The following is a 19,408-nucleotide window of genomic DNA, read 5'->3' as shown; positions in this document are numbered from 1 at the left end:
AAGTATTGGTTTTATCTACGTTAAATTCTCTATAATGTAATTTGTGAACACTTTTTTCGTCTTGCAACTTTTTAATTTATCTACAAAACATATGCAATTTCTTACTGTTGTTGAATTTCTAGAACATTTACGGTAACTAAATGAAATATAAGTTTACAAAAGACATGTAGGTAATGTTTTTTATATGCACGCAGTCATTTTAGGTAGTTTGAAATCACGACTTTTACGCTCGACTATGGAAGATTTAGAAGGCTGTGGTTGGCAGCGCTGGGCATGAGGAGGCCGGTTTAACGATCAAGCTGGCGCTGTGCTGGTTATGTGGGAGACCTTGGGTAAGATGGCGATCGGAGTTCGGTGAGAACGGCAGACATATTTGCTGCTCTTGCGTTTAGTGAGTGTCGCTGTCGTTTATTGGTAAATTTCATTGTTAAAAATTTGAGAAACTATTCCTTTTAACTGTTTACAAATGTCTGGAGGCGTTGCAGTTGCAGAATCGATTGCAGAAGCTTGTTTGAAAATTGAACCGAGTGACGTTGCGCGTCGTATTGAGAACCTCCCAGATATGCAGCCGACAGACGCGCAAGTGGATGGCGGGCCAAAGGAAGAAGACACCGCTAATACAAATGGTGAAGGTACTGCATTCAGAAAGCGAAAGAAGACTCGAAGAGGAAAGCCGAAGAGACGCAGGTTGAAACCGTATTCACGTCTTTGGCAAGATGATAAACAGCGTTCGACAAATAACAGACGATCTAAAGTATATGCGTATGGACAGCCAGAAGCGCCGTTTAACACGACACAGTTTTTGATGGCGGATCACGATCTTCAGGGATTGGATGACCATCTTCGAAATGTCCCGGTTGTACAACGACCACCAAGAGCGCGAGATTCGAGTTTTAGCGTGGATTCGGAGGATGATTATTTTTATTCCTCGCCGGAAGACGAAGGCGAATTTCTTAGTAAAGAATTCACAAATACTTATGAAGATCTCCACGCAGAAAGGATAAGTGCTATGTCGAAAAATCAACTAATTCAAGAATGTCTGATGCTGGAGGAGAAGGTTGAAATGTTGGAGACAAGAGTGAAATCTCTTGAAGGCAACCGGGTTACTGATCAGGTGAGCGCCGACAGTGTATCGGAAGAACGAGTGGCGGATGCAGCGGAACTTGAAAGGTTACAACTCGAGAACGAACAGTTGCGGAGAGAGAACGATCATCTTAGAAGGGAAAACGATCATCTTCGTTCTTATATGAAAAGAAATTCTTCGACTGTTTCGTCTGTGGATTCAGAAAGTGATAGTTCATCGACTTCGTGCTCAACAGGCAGTGATTCTTCGGAAAGTGAACATGAGATGGAAGACTGTGAAGAGACTGATGCAGTGAGATTCGAAAATGAAGAAATAGATGCAACTGACCGCGAAAATCCGGAAAATGTTCAGTTTGACAAATCGACAGCTGATGTCCCTATTAGTCCGGCACATGAGGGGACTGCAGATATGAGAGAGGAAATTGACAGTGAAGAGCACAAAAATTCAGACGAAATTCAAAGGAATGGTAGTTCGTTAACAGAAGTGTTTGCGGCAGAGCCCGAGCCAGAAACTGTTGTACCACAAGGCAGCAGTTCTGCCCGGTTGGAGAGTAGCGAAATGGACAGTGAACAAAGTAAATAAGTGTAAGCTTTCAATATTTACATATTGATGTTCTTAATCTGACTGAGAACTACTAGTACTGCTTTATCCGGTGCATCTTGTTTTCCAGTAACGTTTTGATTGTCAATGTTTTGTTAGCGAGAGAATAGTATTAGATTCTCAGAGTACTGTGCTTTGTGACTTTAATATGGTTAGATTTTAATCAGTCTTACCTCGATTAAAGGTAAACCATGGAATCTCTGTTAAATATTGTCCCCTTAAAGTATTTATCGCAACAAAATTGCAAGCGTTAGCAGAAGACTGAGCTGAGGGAGAAAGTCATTGATGACTAGTAATAGCACTGTCAAAGTTGGTTCAAATGTCGAAGTTTCGTGCAAGCCGCTGCAGTTGAAAATTTGCCTGGTGCAAAGTGTCTTTCCCTTCGTCTTTTTATTCAGTCGATAATATTTATCAAAGTTTTTGAAACTAATTCAATTTTTATTGATAGCTATGAGACAATTTTGATTTGCGTTTTATTCAGTAGTGAATTTCACCAAAACTAAAATTAGCAGACTCGAGACTGGAGATGAAATTCGAAAGATACCACTAACACCAGGACATCACATTTGTCAGCGTCATTGACATACTACGATAACGTGTTCATGGCTCAGAATTTGTTGTAGAAAAACTCCTGATACGGCTCCAAGAAACGCCGTGATAGGAGTATAAATTGTTTTATAGATGAGGAATATTGCATTTATTCTATATTTGTACAATGTGCTTCTAGAAAGTCATATTTGTCTCTTTGTACATATGTTAGTATTATTTTCACTGTAACATTATTGAAAATATACACCATTGTAAATAAGAAGCTACACTGATACCACTGTTACAATCCTTGAAATTCTAAGGTAGGTTTTTGTTTTCTGCAAAATTTTAAATATATATCGGTTTGAAAGATAGGATATTTATTCTTTTTTTATTTAATGTGACTGTGGAAGTAGTTTGATTGGATGGTTGGCCAGTTTTTTGTTTGTGTGTGTGTGTGTGTGTGTGTGTGTGTGTGTCAGTCATTTGCTTGTTTTTACAGTACAAAAGTTATTGTGTAAAGTTAGATAGAATTATTGTGTTCAGTTGTGTGCTTTTCTGATGTCGAAGTCCAATTACCTACATAACATAATATCATGACTAATTATTGTGTTCAGTTGTGTGCTTTTCTGATGTCGAAGTCCAATTACCTACATAACATAATATCATGACTTACAGTTAGTATGGCTTTTGTACAAATAATGCCTGAATGTACTTGGGAGTCATCGGGCACATAACTTACGAAACACCTGTTAATCCTGCCCACTGAAAGCACATAATCACAGATAGCTAGAAATGTAATACATGTGCATGCATTACAGACATGTCCTATTTTGGTTTAGTGAACTGTAGGCAGACTTTCGTATCAGACATTCGATACAGCAACTTAAAAACAGAAGTTTTGATAACTTATTTGTTGTGCATCAAAGTTATGGTCGTACTGTGACTTCTACATGTCATTCTCTTCAGTTTGTGTGAAAAAGATTGTGCAAATGAGGAGCTATCTATGAAAACATTTGTATGGCCTGTTTTCAGCAATTTTACCTTTTTAAGTTTCCTATAACTTACACTAGTCATCACTACTTTGTATGTAAAGTGTCACTGACCATGCTTTAAAGCAGGTGAAACCATCAAATTTTTTGAAAGATCATATAATCAGAGTAGTTATTAATTTAATGTATTACAAATTCAGCAAGATAATCATGGAGAGTGACAATTGTATTCTTTGGCTCTTTTAGACTGGGTTTACTTTAGTTTTATTGTTAGCAAGTATTTGAGCCCCATGTTGATTTATGCAGTTTATAAAACAAGTAATTCAGTTGTCAGAGTTCATTATACAATGACCTTTCAAGAAGTTATTAGTGTCTAACAGGTGAAATATTTTAATAATGGATAGGAATCGAAATATTGTGTGAATATATTCTCTCTCATATAGTTTCAAACCAAATACTGATAGGTTTAGGCAAACAGACGTTTTGAGGTGAGCAAAGAGTAGAGGTGACACATAATGGACAGTTGCTGCTGTTGATAATTGGAAATTTGTGTATTTTGATACAGAGAAACATATTAGGTAAGCCTTGATTTGTTGGTGTTTAAAGCTTGAGATAGGTGTGATTTTTGGTAAGCAAATAACTGGAAAAGAAAAGCAGTTCATTGAAGTGTGGAAAGGAGTGAAAGAATTGTCTTGCTTTCTTGGTGGAACTGCATAAGATAAAAGGCTGCTCTTTGTTATTCATATTACTTTTAAGACACATCTGCCATATTTTCAATGTATAAATGGTAGCAATTATGTTTTATGGAAATTCAAATATTGTAGAAATAACTCAAACCGGTGTGTAAATGGTATTTTGAAGATACATACACACAATCATACATAAACGTGGACCGTTTGAAATACACATAGATATCTGTAATAATGATGTATTTTTCATATTTGATTTTGAAATATATACATATATATATCACATGTCGCATTTCAGTGTTTTTTGAGCCCCCAGTATTCCAGATACTTTGCAGACAGGAAGTAAATGGGTAGTGCAGGTTGGATGTCCCTACTGCAACTAGATTTTGGTTCTGATACAAAGTTAGTTGTGTAAGTAGGTAGTCACAAGAGAAACTAGTGTCAAGAAAACTTTCCAAACTGTGCTAAACATTGATTAAATAAATATATTTCCTTAACTTGTGCTATGTTGAGGTGACATTTGATAACAATATACAACTAAGCACAAAATTTGAAGATTTTCATTTTAGGAAGAAATGGGTGTGTATTTTTATGGTAGGCCTTGTAGTTGTCCCTCATCTGCCTTATATGTAATACCTCTTGTATTTGGATTAATTGTTGCAGGAATGAATGTTTTTCAGTTAGGTACCAGTGTAATGTCTGGGATCCCCAAATTAAGTTACTCAGGAAAACTTGCTTCTAGAAGCAATAAATATAAATCAGCACATTCATAATTGAGATGGCAACCATGATTCTTTTCTTACGTAAAAGTGTCTGTAAGGGTAGCAGGAACAAATGTGGACATGTCAGCTTAAACTAGTCTTGAGTTCTGCTCTTGGCTGATGTGCTGAACAAAATCAGGTAACTGATATGCAACAGTTCACATGGATTCTGGACACTCTTTAGAGTAAATAAGTGCAAGGCTGATCATAAAACTAATAAAATTCCCTACATATATGCACAACATGGTCAACTAATGATGATCTCTGTGATCAAAACTAGTTATCAGCTGTGAATATTATTTCTGTAGCTGGTTTTGGTGGATTGATATGTGAAAAATGTTGGAATGGTAAAATGTTTCTGAGTTATATGTTCACAAATTCGAGGAATAATTATAAATGTAAATGGTCATGGTGATCCAGAATTTGTCAGACTATCTTCCATTAATATTTGCAAAATACTTCTTTCTGGAGAAGCAAATATGTCTATTTTTGCAGTGCTAGTATCAAAGTAAATAAACCATGGTTACTCATGAAAACAGATGGGGTATTTACACAGATTCTCTTTAATATTATTTGATTAGAAAATGCATCAGTTTTGTATTGGGTTGTATAGGTCAGTGCACTCTTCCAAAGCACGTTTGAGAACAGACCTTGAAACATTGTATCTGAAAGAAATGGGAGATTAGGTAGGTATTGTGACAGATAGGTACCGAGTTGGTAGTGATAAAAAAATAATTATTTTCCTATTCCTCAGAGTTAGGAGGCAACTAGTTTGGTAGACCTGTCTTGGGCTTGCAAAAATTTATCCTCCTCTCCCGACTAAGAACAAACGAATTGCAGTACCACTCTGCCCAAGAAATTACATACAGAATAAATGCTGTTTGCACTAAGTTTGTAAGTGTAATAAGTATAAAGTTCTATTATGGTGCTCAAAATTTTTTTAAATTTTACACAATCCAAAAACCTTACACATTATCATTGTGCATCTCATCATGAGAGAATGGTCATTTGCTCCCCTTCAAAAATAGCTGCACACTGGAATTCTGTCCTGAGCCCAGTGCTTAGTCAGTTGGAGTAAAATCTGGCATAGGAGGAATAATATTATATAATATGCCAGTAGTTGCCCTATACAAATATTGCTGTTACCTGTTATAAAACTCTCTGCATTGTATAAATGTTAAGTTTAGATGGCACACTTCATGTATAAGCTTCATTTCTGATTGGTTTGTCTTCGAAGTATTGCAAATTTATCTTGGGTTTGGGACACATCAGTTTTATTAACATATGGGAGGGGGCCTAAAATGTTCATAGAGGTATTGACCAGTCAGTATTAAAGAATGTTGCCAATGGATTAGCTGCAATTTTGCCCAGTATGTATTATACAACTGTCTTTTTTCCCCCATAAGTTAATCTTGGATTCTACGTGCTTGCTGTTAGATTAAGATGTGTTTAAGAAAATTTATTTAGCATAACAGTCACACTAAAAAGCCCTGGTATCTGTTTCTACTAATTAAAAACACAATCTTCATTCTCAGTGCTGTAGGTCATCAGGAGTTGAGGTACTGTGGCAGATACCATAAAGGATGAGGGGGCCTGGAGGTGATAATGCTAATACAACATGGCTTCCCATAGTCCTGCATTTCTGCTTGAAAGTGTAAGTTTTCCTACAAGTATATGTGAAAAACAAGGTTGTATTATAGTTTGAAATGAATTAAAAAGTTTGTAGTTAGGTACTTAATTGAAAAGGTGATACAAACATTGTATGTTTTTAAGTGAATTTTCCAGTGATATGTATGAATTACATTTATAGGATCTGATTAGTATTCTGGGGGCATCATGAAGGTATCTCAGCAATGGTGAGATAGTTGGAGGGTCTGCAGCATACACTACAGGTAAGCACATACTGGGTGTTAAGAACAAGTTTTTGTCCTGGAAAGTGGTGTATGCTGTATGTTAAATTTTGATGACAGGTACATATTTGAACTTAATGGAGAGAGAGAGAGAGAACTGTAGGTAGCAGGTAGTAATATTTTGCAAATAAATTATGGTGCAGAGGAAAGTTAGTAATGATTAAACATCAGTATACACAAAAATTTCTGAAATTTCATTTGCAAATGACAGTTCACATTACACATTTGTTTAAAGACTGATCGGAATTAGGAAAAGTTGAAATCAAAAGAAAACATCGTTTATATTCATAGAATATTTCCTATATGCACTGAAAGATATTTTAAGGTAATAGTTTCAGTGTGGCTCTTGAAATTCGTTTCTGATACACACATCAGAATTGTCCGAAGAACAGCCACATTGGAAAAAATTGTGTTTTTAGCAGGGGACATAAGCGACTGGGAACTGTGTAAACTGTTAATAATAGATTCAATGACGGAAGAGCATTGTCATTTAAACTGTGATGAAATGTTTAAGGCAATTACAGTAACTGAAAATGGGAGAACACAAGCTGTTGCTAGGTCTCTAAATACAGGAAGAGGCTATTTTCAAGAATATGGACTCATTATCAACAGTTTGTCAGCCCAGAAGAAAGGCACCAAAGAAAACAAAGGGTTACCACTGCAGGCCAAGACAGATTATTGTGCATTGGAGTCATGTGAGAAAGAACTTTAACTGCCAGAATAAAAGTACCTTTCAAAAGTAATGTAGTTGTTTCAACCCAATTATCAAAACCGTGCTACGTGAAGGAGGACTCTCAGTCTTTAAAATTTCTTGTTACTCGAATCGGGCAGTGGATCAGTGAGGACAAGTCCTCTTTACAGATTAGTCCCACCAGATTCAAGAACAGTGCTTACTTGTAGGTAACCAGGTAATGGAGAAGGGCTTAGAAACTTACAGCAGATACACGAGTTTCTATTGTGGTCTGTGGAAGAATAATGACCAGTAGAAAACCAGACCTCATTTTCGTAAAAGGACACGAGCAGTTTTTTATATTCAAAACATTTTGCAGCCATTGGTGCGTCTGATCCTTCATGAGTACAGGGCCGAATTCCTCTATGTGCATGATAATGCTAGATCATATGTTACCAGAGCAGTGTTTGAATGGTTTGAAAGACACAGTATTAAATTGCTACAGTGGTCTGCTCAGTCTTGCGACCTAAAACCCATAGAGTATCTTTGGAATAACCTTGAAAGAAATGTTTTAGAAGGTGTAGACAGCATCCACTGTCTAGTTCATCTTATTTCGTCTGCAGTAAGAAGATGCCAAGCTGTATGTACCTCAAAGGTGCTACCACTTGCTGATACCAAGAATTATTGACTGTTGAGAGTGATAATGTTCTATGAACTTCCCAGTTCTAAGACTGTTTCATTAAAATTCTCGTCCTATCGTTGAATATTGTTACTAAGTTAAGTTATAGATATATGATTCATATATACCAAATATCTGGCCACTAACGCCACCAAACCCCATATATATATATATATATATATATATATATATATATATATATATATATATATATATATATAATGCTGACCTCCATAGAGACAGGAAAAATGAGAAAAAATAATGGTATTCATGCTTGATTTAATACAGATTTGTAGGCTGAAGAAGAATGCCATTTTAAAATTTGTTTTTATAATTTATGCCTGTTCAGAGGAGTTGCATAAAATATTCTTACTATAAGCATCATTTTGTTGTACAGTTTAATAATGGAATAAAAATACACAGTAAATAACACTGTTTTTAGAAAAACAAAACTCTGTCAAAAATAACCGGTGATCTCAATAGTTTTTTCATTGCCTCAGAAAATAAATTTCTTTCCCATGTGGTGAATGTGGATTCATTTTTTAAATGCAGCTTGATTAATTTTGATATCACAGTGGTTATTGTGTAGGCAGGTATGTTGCGTTTTATAAGAGCAGTTCTGTACATTTGATCTTGATAGTTTCAAATCACCAAGCAAGCAATCCAATAACATTGAATGGTAATAGCTAGTAACTTTTTACTGTTTTCCAATTACACAGTATGATGCCCTGTGAGATCCAAAAAACAGTGGTCATCATGTGGATTTCAGTATACTTTTAGCTGAGGTGTTACATCTGCTTCAGTTTTCTACATGTTCAGTGAATCATACTTACGTCAGCTTCCTTTGATGTGCAGTGTGTTAGTACGTTTACAAACAAAGTATGTTCAGCAGACATAGTATTTATCACATATTCTTCATTAGAGACACTTAACGGCTATTTACAGCAACAATTGATAATTTGTCATGGTGTATTACTTTATGAATACATTTTTACCACAACTAGCATACTGATCATTTGACATAGTTGGTGATAGATGCAGTGCAGTGCATCTGTTCCAAAATTTTAATCAAATGAAAAGGACAGATTGCTACTCACCATGTAGAGGAGATACGTCTCACACACACAAACACACACACGTCTGTATAGTAGTCTTTTCCTTGTGCCTGTTTGCTACTAAACATCTCCTACATAGCAAGTAGCCATCTATCCTTTTTATAATATTATTAGTAGTCCATCCAGGACTTACCATTGTTTAAAGTTTTAATCATACTATTACAAGAACCACATTTATTAGTGATCATATTGTGTAACTAAATCTCAATCCCGTCCTGTTTTTCCAGATCTATCCACCACCATTTATTCGTCAACATGGTGTATGGAGAAAGAAGATTGTTGACAGATCGGACATCAACAAATTGTGATATATCTTTGTTCAAGGAGCCATTTTTTGTGCACTGCTAATGGTATATCTGCAATTCCATTTGAAGTTGCTGGTAAAAATGCGAATTAGAATTTTCTTGATGAAAGAATCTCAATGAATAGTCATATGGGGCATAATTTGTGCCTAATAAATTGTAATTTAGTGCTCATTCCATGTAGGGCTGGCCAAATTTCTAATTTCATATGTGGTACTTTTCTACACAGTACTGTGAAACTGTAATGTAAATTTGCCAGTTACAAGCTGCTTTGTAGGTGCAAAATAAGTATTAAATTGATGGAAATTGCAAACAGTAAACAAAAATTAAGGAAGGCACCAAGTCATCTGTATCTGACTTACGCATGTATTTGTCGACCACAGTATTACTGCAGATGGGCGTGAGAGCGCTGTGTGTGTGTGTGTGTGTGTGTGTGTGTGTGTGTGTGTGTGTGTGTGTGTGTGTGTGTGTGTGTGTGTGAGAGAGAGAGAGAGAGAGAGAGAGAGAGAGAGAGAGAGAGAGAGAGAGATTTTAAAGCATTAATAGTGAAGTAATTTAATTTTGATGATCATACTTGATACATCTTTTCACAAATATTTTTTCTTGTGTATGTGGCATGATTCCACACCCTTTCCCCCATTGGAGGTTTTGAATTCAAAGGAAAGGGGGGGGGGGAAATACATAAATGTAACTACACCAATAGCTAAAGCTTTTCCTGGGACAGTCTGTTATGAAATGGAACACACACAAAATTGTTTCATATTTGACAGCATCTGTTTTGAACATGTTCTTTCACTTACGTTAAGAAAGCACTTGCATAAACTGTCTTTAGTGGATATAATGCCATGATGTATCCTTGCCAAACTTTTGTAGTAGTAACTGCAAATATTGTTAAATATAGTGTTTTTGTTCGGAGATAATATTGCTGACCAAATAAATACACTGAATGTTGATATTTGCCCTTTTTCTGAATTGTTACTCCAGTTAAAATACCACTGTATGAAAATGGTTCATAAATCAGTCTGCTGAAATGCCAGAAAAAGCTTGAAAGAAAAATTAAGGCTTAATATTAGTTGACAGTGACAACATTGCAGATAAAGCACATCCTCTGAAAGGGCAAGTTTGCAGAAGCTAATCAGCCATATACTTTTCAAAGGACCGTACCGGTATTTGGATTTACACTCATTTAATATGTTCAAAACTAGGCTTGATTTTTACATTCTTGGGTATTAGACACTATTTAGCTATATAAAAGACTTTGTGTGCCTCGTCCTTACTTCTATGCCTTGCATGTACCTATAATGTTTGTTTGTAAAATTACATTTAGCACAAAAGCCAAATACTGTTCACTTCCAGCCACTACTGTTGCATCAGCAATGAATCATAGTGCCAATTTTCTGACTTTATAAACAATATTCTTTTACTGCCCTTATTCTTTGTTAAATGAACAAACAAACACCATTGGTGACCAAGAACTTTCCTTAAACCTTCGGTGGTCTTGGCTTGTTATACAGATGTCAGTGCAAACTATTCTAATTCACTTTGAAGAAAGTGTGTTTTTCTCTGTGTGTGTGTTATCGATAATACTACCTAAAAAATGAAAACTTTGTTTTATTCCACATTATAAAATTACTTTTTGTATTTATAGCATCACAATAAGCTCTGAAATAAAACTTTATTTGCATTTTGGCCTCTCCAGTCCATATACACAATTGTATTATTTCACATTGTGTTTATACGCGCCAGCTGTGGCACCATAATGACAAAGTTACAGAAAAATTGTGGGAATTTTGTGGCTCATTGTTTCAGACTCTTGTTGAACTGTTAAGGAAAAGGGATGAATTATATATACTGCAGTGAGAACTAAATGTTTCTTACCATCATATATATCACTGCATTACTTCCAGGTCAAACTGTTGCTTTGTCAAACTATTTAATATATTTATAAATTACGGATACCCAAAATGGCTAGTCATAGAAAGAAAGAGAGAAAAATGCAGTAACACGTAGCAGCAGACTGATACGAAGAAAATGCAAGATGAGTTACAGCTGTGTCCATTTAATTTGTTTCCCCCTTTCCAGATGATTTTCCTTCAAACTTAACATCATGGGAGAATGTCTCACATAGCCTCTGGATATCACTGTTTCCTTCAACCCAATCCAGTCAATTGAGTCATGTAACCTCTAATTATGTTAAGTTAGTGTGGGTGTTTATTTATATCCACTTGCTGCTTTCTGATAAATATACAGTTTATTGCTTCTATTTTTATTTGAACTTTTGTAAAGTAATATGCTTTATTAATAAAAACTACCCAATGCAAAATGGGTACACACATAAGTAACACAATGGATAAAAATAGGTGAAAACTGGCAGTGAATTCATGACACTTTCTCTCTCCTACTAACCATCTCTGGTACAAAGGTTTAGAATTCCACAGACATAATTTTGCATTTTCCAGCTGTATAAATAGCTTCAGACAGAAGCTCATCTACAGTTCATCATACAAATTGCTGGTAGTGCAGGTACTGACATAATAGATCTGGGCCAAGTGATAATTGTAATCTGTGCTGATATCTGATACAGTAAATTAATTGTAACTACGTATGTACTTAGTATGACATTTTATTGTAAGCTCGTAGCTCTAGTAAAAACCAATCAGTAGAAAAAGAATGCGTCGCTCTTGCAGTAGAGAGCCAATATTGATATTGAAAAGAAAATGTCACAATAGTAGTGTAAAATTCACTGATTCACTTCAAACCATCTGTATTCCTTGAAGTATAATATATTAAAATATACTCTGCCAAAATTCATTGCAGTCACTTTTGACGACTACTTCAGTCTGAACACTGGTTTGCTGCAGCTCTGTGCTACCTTCTTCATACCTTCATAACTCCACAAGCTACATCCATTTGAACCTACTAATTGGTATTCCTATACAATTTTGACCCCCAACACTTTCTTTCCACTACCAAATTGACAATTCCTTGATGCCTCAGAATGTGTCCTATCAACCAATGCATTACTTAAGTGGTATGCTAAATTTCTTCTTCCACCAGTTCGATTCTGATGTCACCAGCTTGAACAGTGAGATGGAGATATCACGACTGTCTGAAATAGATCTGTACTTCCCGAGCTAAGAGTGACTCCCACAAGACAAATGCTCAAAAGAAGCCACACCCTCAAAGCGATCACCATGTCACCTTGCGGGATCCTATGGCCAACCTACCTGATATAAGTAGGTGCTCCACTCAGAACAGCAGTTCTCATTGATGCTCCATATGATGTGCATATTACTGGCCAGCTTGTGACAACTACTGCCTCGAACGTGGACTACTATTGGACTTACTGATACTCTACTTCTTGTTCACCAGTCTATCCACTGCATACATAATAAAGTATGTTACTAAGTTTAAACCTTAACAGGTTCAGTGCCTCCTCATTTTTTATTTGATCTACTCATATCATTTTCAGCATTTTTCTGTACCAACATATTTCAAAAGCTTCTATTCGCTTCTTGTCTGAACTGCTCATTGCCCATATTCCACAGTCATACAAGGCTTCACTCAAACACTTTCAGAAGGACTTCCTAACATTTAAGTTGATATTAGATGTGAACAAATTCTTATTTTTCAGAAATGCTATTCTTGCTGTTGCTGGTCTGCACAAGATATCCTCTCTACTTTGCCCATTATTTGTTACTTTAATGCGAAAATAGCAATGCTCAATATACTACTATAAATTTTTCATGTCATAATCTATTTCCCTCAGTTTAATTCGATTACACTCCATTATCCTTGTTTTACTTTAATTGCTTACAATCTCTTTCCAAGATGGTATCCATTCCATTCACTGTTTTTCCAAATCTTTTGCGATCTCTGACAGAATTACAGTATTATTAGCAAACTTTAAAGTTGTTACTTGGGTTTGATAAAAAAAGTGGCAGCACTATTAGAATTCATACTAGATTTTATTGATAGACATTCACTTTATTATGTACTCACATATAGTTGTCCCACATCTTGATCAGCTTCCCCCACCTCCCTCCCCACACACATTTAAGCATCATACATCTTCAACAAGTCCATCCTGCCAATGTTTCACTAGGACTGCCGTATGCTGTGCCTTACATCTTGTGTTGTATTATGTGCAGTGAGGAGGTTCCTTCATTTTGGCAAACAGGTCATCACATGGACTCATATAGGGTGAGTACTGTGATGTTACAGTACTTGCCACTCCCAAATATGGAGGCACTCTTGCATGGGGCTCATCTTGTGGAATCGTGCATTGTCATGAAGGGTGATGAGATACAATGCCAGAAGGTGCTGTCACATTCTTCTCAGTGTGGGGAAAGGTGATGTCACAAGAAATAGCAGTTGTAGGGTGCAGTGACTATCTACCCCTGGAGTACAACATATGCATGATTAACACATGGATGTCGTAAGCAACAATAAGTCACGTAACAGTATCCATCACTTTGGTACCAGCTGGTTCACAGCGCACATTTTCAGGATGAGAAGAACCAGGTCATTTCTGTTCATAGGCTGGTGTTGAATGACATCCCTGCCATCCTGAAGCACTTTCACCCATCTGAACGCCATACGATATGGCAGTGGTGCATCACCACACACGTAACACAGTCCCTGAAAACATTGTTATGCAGTCAAACTACATGCCACTTCAATCTTGAACTCCACACTTTTCCATGTTTCTTAAACAAACTGTTAGGGTGCTTGAACTGTCCTCCAGCACTTTGACATTACACACTGCAACTGATTCAAACACAGCTGTCACCACCCAGTACACTGCTTGACCTGACCTGACCAATCAGCTGCATACAGTTTCTCTAAGTAAATGCTATAAACACAGATTTGCCGTACTTCACCAGTTTTTCCATTCTCCTATAAATAATTTGTCATTATTTTGCAATCATGACTTACTGAACTGATGGTTTGGTAGTATTCATACCTGTCAGCACGTCTTCTTTGAAACTGGAATTATTACATTCTTTCTGAAGTCTGAGGGTATCTCTCCTCTCTCATATATTGTGCACAACAAGTGAAATATAGTTATAATAGAGGGAAACATTCCACATAGGAAAAATATATCTAAAAACAAAGATGTGACTTACCGAACGAAAGCGCTGGCAGGTCGATAGACACACACACAAAATTCAAGCTTTCGCAACAAACTGTTGACTCATCAGGAAAGAGGGGAAGGAGAGGGAAAGACGAAAGGATGTGGGTTGTAAGGGAGAGGGTAAGGAGTCATTCCAATCCCGGGAGCGGACTTACCTTAGGGGGAAAAAAGGACAGGTATACACTCTCTCTCTCTCTCTCTCGAGAGAGAGAGAGAGAGAGAGAGAGAGACACACACACACACACACACACACACACACACACACACACACACGAGCAGACATATTTAAAGACAAAGAGTTTGTCTTTAAATATGTCTGCTTGTGTCTGTATATGTGTGGATGGATATATATGTGTGTGTGTGTGTGTGTGTGTGTGTGTGTGCGTGCGTGCGTGCGCGCGCGCGCGCACGCGAGTGTATACCAGTCCTTTTTTCCCCCTAAGGTAAGTCTTTCCGCTCCTGGGATTGGAATGACTCCTTACCCTCTCCCTTAAAACCCACATCCTTTCGTCTTTCCCTCTCCTTCCCTCTTTCCTGATGAGGCAACAGTTTGTTGCGAAAGCTTGAATTTTGTGTGTATATTTGTGTTTGTTTGTGTGTCTATCGACCTGCCAGCGCTTTTGTTTGGTAAGTCTCATCATCTTTCTTTTTAGATATATATTTTTTCCACGTGGAATGTTTCCCTCTGTTATATATATATACCATTCCTGCTGAGTCATTTTACACCATCTGTCACTCATTTTTTAGGCTTTTGTCAGTTAAATTATCGCCTGTGTTATTCAAGAATTTCTGTTGAGCCCTACCTTTTTACCCACTTGATACTCTGCTGCCTACATTATTTCATCTCTCGAACCTACCCATTCATATTCCCTTGTATACCTTTCCCCTATTCAGTCACAGTACTTGATGCTCCCTCTGAAACCCTCAGCAATCTCTGGTTCCTTCAATTTAATGAGGTCACATGTCCCTAATTTCCTATCTTTTTGCAATTTCTTTTGTTTGTCTGCATTTCATAGCCAATAAATTATTGTCTGCCCCTGGAATTGTGTTAGTTTAAAATCTGGTTTCAAAATCTCTGTCTCGCCATTATGTCTGAAACTTTAGAGTGTCACAAGATTCTTCCACGTGTACCGTCTTCCGTTATGATACTTAAACCACATGTTAGCGGTGATTAAATTATGCTGTAAGCAGAAATCCATATTCTCCTACTGTTTTCTCCATCTTTTCCTTTTGCTAGTACCAAATTTGTCACCCATCAAAATTAAATGTTCATCTTTTATCCAAAATAATTTCCTTTATCTTGTGCTACAGTTTTTCAATCGCTCCATCTGCAGAGCTAGTTGGCATATCTGATGGCGACATACTCCTGAGTAGTCCCTGCGAAGTCGTATTTCATAGTACTGATTTATATATGTGGAAGAAAAGAAGATAATGAAGTGATTTGCTAATTTTGAATGGTACCAATATAACACAGAGTTTTGTTTTGGGAACATCACCCTATGTCATTCTTATCTGGGTTTTCATCAGTTTCATGTACTATGCGTAAGTAATAGTGCCTGCTAATAAAATAAAACAATCTACAGTGTTGAAATTAAACCTCTATGTAGCCTCAAAAAATAGAAAATAGTCTTTTTTTGCTTTTGTTAAGGTTCCTTGGGATAGGTAACACTTCCACTACACCCCCCCCCCCCCCACCCCTGGCTCCCCCTCCAAACTAGATTGCAAAAGTAAAAAATCTACATTTAAAAAAAAAGAATCGTGTCATATACGTACTGTTTTACAGAAGAGTGTGTGTGTGTGTGTGTGTGTGTGTGTGTGTGTGTGTGTTTTAAAACGTAGCATCCAAAGCACTTCTTTCTTTCCAGAGACATTGCTTCTTCTCATCAAGTGGCCCTCCAATGTTAACAGTGCAGTAAGCAACACCTGCATAGTTAATTTTGTGTTGTATGGTTTCTTATTATGAAAATCTGCTATAAATATGATGAAAGAAAACTTCTAACTTTGCCTTGGAGCTTTTATTTATATATAGTTTTATTCAGAAAGTAAATTTGCACAATTTCACAGGTTGTATAAAATTGTAGGACATATCCAATGTAGATAGTGTCAGTTCATTTCTACAGAATGTTCCAAAAGGTATGTTACAAGAGGTGGTGCTTGATAGGTGAGTACGTAGGTAGGTAGGTAGATAGGTAACATCGAGTATGCTTTGTTTGCATACTAGTGTCTCTGAAATTTGGAGGCCATAGGCAGTTTTAACTACACATGCTAGGCAATGAGTAAAGGAGACTTTGTAAATTGTAGTCACTCTGACACTGTTAAAACAGTAGGATCTCCAAAATGGGATCACAGATAAACATAACAATGCAGACAAGCAACAGAGAGCATACTGTGGGTACTGTGAGGTCAGATTGTTCCCCAGTGGTAGTGTTTCATTTGATACATGACATACATAGAACTCAACAGTCTTATGTAGACAGTGGTAAAATACAGTGCTGTCTTTTGTTCTGTAGTTTCATACTGTACATAGTTTACAGTCATTCATGTTGCTGTCACAAAATTGGAACGAACAAAGGCAGTTGTGTACACAGTTGCAGAGTACATAAACATGCTTCTTGTGTACAGGGAAGCCCAAAGGAACTTGAGAGAGGCTTGCTGGTTCTACGAAGACCATTACCCAAACGTCACAGACTCCCCGCACCACTTTTGCAAGACTGGAGAGACATTTACAGGAAATGGCCAGCTTGTGTCCTAATGGTCACCAAATTGGACACCTGCAGGAAAGCTGTAAACTAGAATTTGCTGAAGCTGTAAGACAGCATTTTGCAGAGCAACTGCAAGCAAGAGTTGTCTCACACATGACACATTCTGCATGATGAGCACTTTCATCCCCATGAAGTCCAGAAGGCTCATGTGATGACTCAGTATGATGTCCCTCGTCAACTTTTTCTGATGCTTCCTCAAAAAAAAAAAAAAAGACAGGATCCTCATTTCGTATGATGTATCCTGTTTTCTGGTGAGTGCACCTTTATTGGGGACAGCATGTTCAACATCAGAAACAGCCATGTTTGGATGGAAGAATATTCTCATGGCTTGCATATCCAAGACCACCAATGTTATTTTACTGCCAGTATGTGAGCAGGTTGCGTTTATTACCATATAGCCCTGTACATCATGCCTCTGCCCATTGATGGTCCCAGTTACCTTGTATTCCTATGAGAGGTCTTATCGGGATTGTTGGACTAGGTGCCTTTGTACATCCAGTGTATCCTGTGGACCCAGCTGGATGGTGCTCTAGCACACTTTGACAATGTCGCACATGGCCACTTGAGTGACACGTTTGGCAACAGATGGGGTTGACGCAGAGGCCCAATAGCCTGGCCTTTCGCTCACCAGACTTGATACCATTGTATTTTCATTTCTGGGGGTATATGAAAATTCCTGACATACAAGACAGCCATGGAGTCACCACTAGATCGTGTGGCATGATTACAAGTAGCTGCTGGGGTCATCTGCAATATGCCAGGAATCTTTCCAGTAGTTCGAGACATCATCAGGCGATAAACAAAATGCATCAAGTTGGTGGTGATCATAATGAACACCTTATGAAAGTGAATGAAGCTTGTGTTACAGACAGTAATGTGCATTGTGTCCTTTTCTCCTTGCCTAGCTTGTGTTGTCCAAACTGTGTGCATCCTCTTCCATGTTTCAGACAATTAGCATGCAAACAAACTGTTTTCAGACATAGCTTTATTAGCACCATATCCTCAGATGGTATCAACCTACCAACCACCATACCTTGTAACATACCTTTCAATACACTTTGTATGGTACATTACAGAGAAAAGATGTTACTTATGTAACATTTTTCTTATAAATGGCTTTGTGCAATTTAGGATGAGTAGAGATTGTCATTTTCTACTGAATGCCCTGTAGTCTGTGTACTTGTTGCAGGGGACCCAAAATTGAAACATATCAGGAGTGTCCCACAACATGGCACAAGTATGGAATGTGGGCTCAGGGGCTGTACAGAAGCAGGAAGTGGCCACTTGGAGCAATATTTGTAAATGTAAAAGTTTTGTGTCATGAATAAATACTTTCATACTTCCTTAATGAAGGATTGTACCATCTCCATGTAAAGTTTTTGTAATCTTTTGATTTTAAGAATAAACCCCTAAAGTTTATTATATTGCCTGTATTTTTGAGTAAGTAAAGTTCTATGTATTGTGATGGAACGCTTTCATTTTTGTCATGTGCGGTGCCCCTTACATGTTATTTTTTAGTGGTGAACACGCATGTGTTTAGCACATATTCCTTTCCTTCCACATTTAATTTTGTCTGGGTATTTCCACATGACTAAGTATAATCTACAACTTGTAATAATATATGTAGTTACTGTGATGTACTTTTAAATTTTAAATTAGCAAGTTGTCCACTACTGCCATCTATTGAACAAGATCCTAGATCTCTAATTAGGTGTGGCATTTTGTTTAGTATGGCGTGTGGAGTATCTTCAAGCCTATGTTGTGTAAGCTCCTCACACTGTTTCCAAGTCCTATCTAACAGACTTTTCTTTTTTATTTGTTCATTGGTGTATTGTTTTTCTTTTTATGAAACACTTTGGACACTCAACAGCATGTGAAAGTTAACCAAAATCAGATTTTTCTGAATGCCTCTATTCTGTGTTGACCTGAGTTTGTTGAGACATATTTATTTCAAATGAAATTTTTGTTACAATATTTTCTTTTATTTAACAGTGTTCCTGTGCCAGATGAAAACCAAATTAATGTTTGCAGTAACATTAATAAGAGAAGGCAACCATTCATCTTCAGCTGATTCACATGTGACTACACACAAATACTGTTTTGTTTATTGGCTTGAGAGAGATTAGAGTATGCATTTGCTTAATGATGTTATTGCATCCTTATGTAATTTCAGGTCTTG

General features: G+C 37.0%; 1 protein-coding gene across 12 annotated transcripts; it reads left to right on the top strand.

The window, feature by feature from the left end:
• Nucleotides 1-285: 285 nt before the first annotated feature.
• On the top strand, nucleotides 286-18,694 carry LOC126195319 (protein HEXIM1). 12 transcript variants are annotated; one of them, XR_007538578.1, is made up of 5 exons: nucleotides 286-391; nucleotides 6,190-6,308; nucleotides 6,465-6,546; nucleotides 9,256-9,378; nucleotides 18,419-18,694. XR_007538578.1 is itself a non-coding variant. In XM_049933880.1 (5 exons), exons 1-2 carry the CDS (start codon nucleotides 467-469, stop codon nucleotides 6,195-6,197), a joined length of 1,200 nt encoding a protein of 399 aa, XP_049789837.1. In that variant the 5' UTR covers nucleotides 339-466; the 3' UTR covers nucleotides 6,198-6,308; nucleotides 6,465-6,546; nucleotides 9,256-9,378; nucleotides 18,419-18,694. The 12 variants fall into 12 exon arrangements, 9 of the variants coding, with proteins under 9 accessions (XP_049789837.1, XP_049789835.1, XP_049789839.1 ...); XR_007538579.1 differs by having other exon boundaries at nucleotides 307-332; XR_007538577.1 differs by having other exon boundaries at nucleotides 313-414.
• Nucleotides 18,695-19,408: the final 714 nt, after the last annotated feature.

This window comes from Schistocerca nitens, chromosome 7, assembly GCF_023898315.1.
Source record: "Schistocerca nitens isolate TAMUIC-IGC-003100 chromosome 7, iqSchNite1.1, whole genome shotgun sequence".
Lineage (NCBI taxonomy): Eukaryota > Metazoa > Arthropoda > Insecta > Orthoptera > Acrididae > Schistocerca > Schistocerca nitens.
The sequence above is the reverse complement of the archived record's forward strand: the minus strand, read 5'-3'. Positions and strand labels throughout refer to the sequence as shown.

What these genes read in the sequence shown, in the direction of transcription:
- LOC126195319 (XM_049933880.1), top strand. Translation starts at nt 467, where the DNA reads ATGTCTGGAGGCGTTGCAGTTGCAGAATCGATTGCAGAAGCTTGTTTG.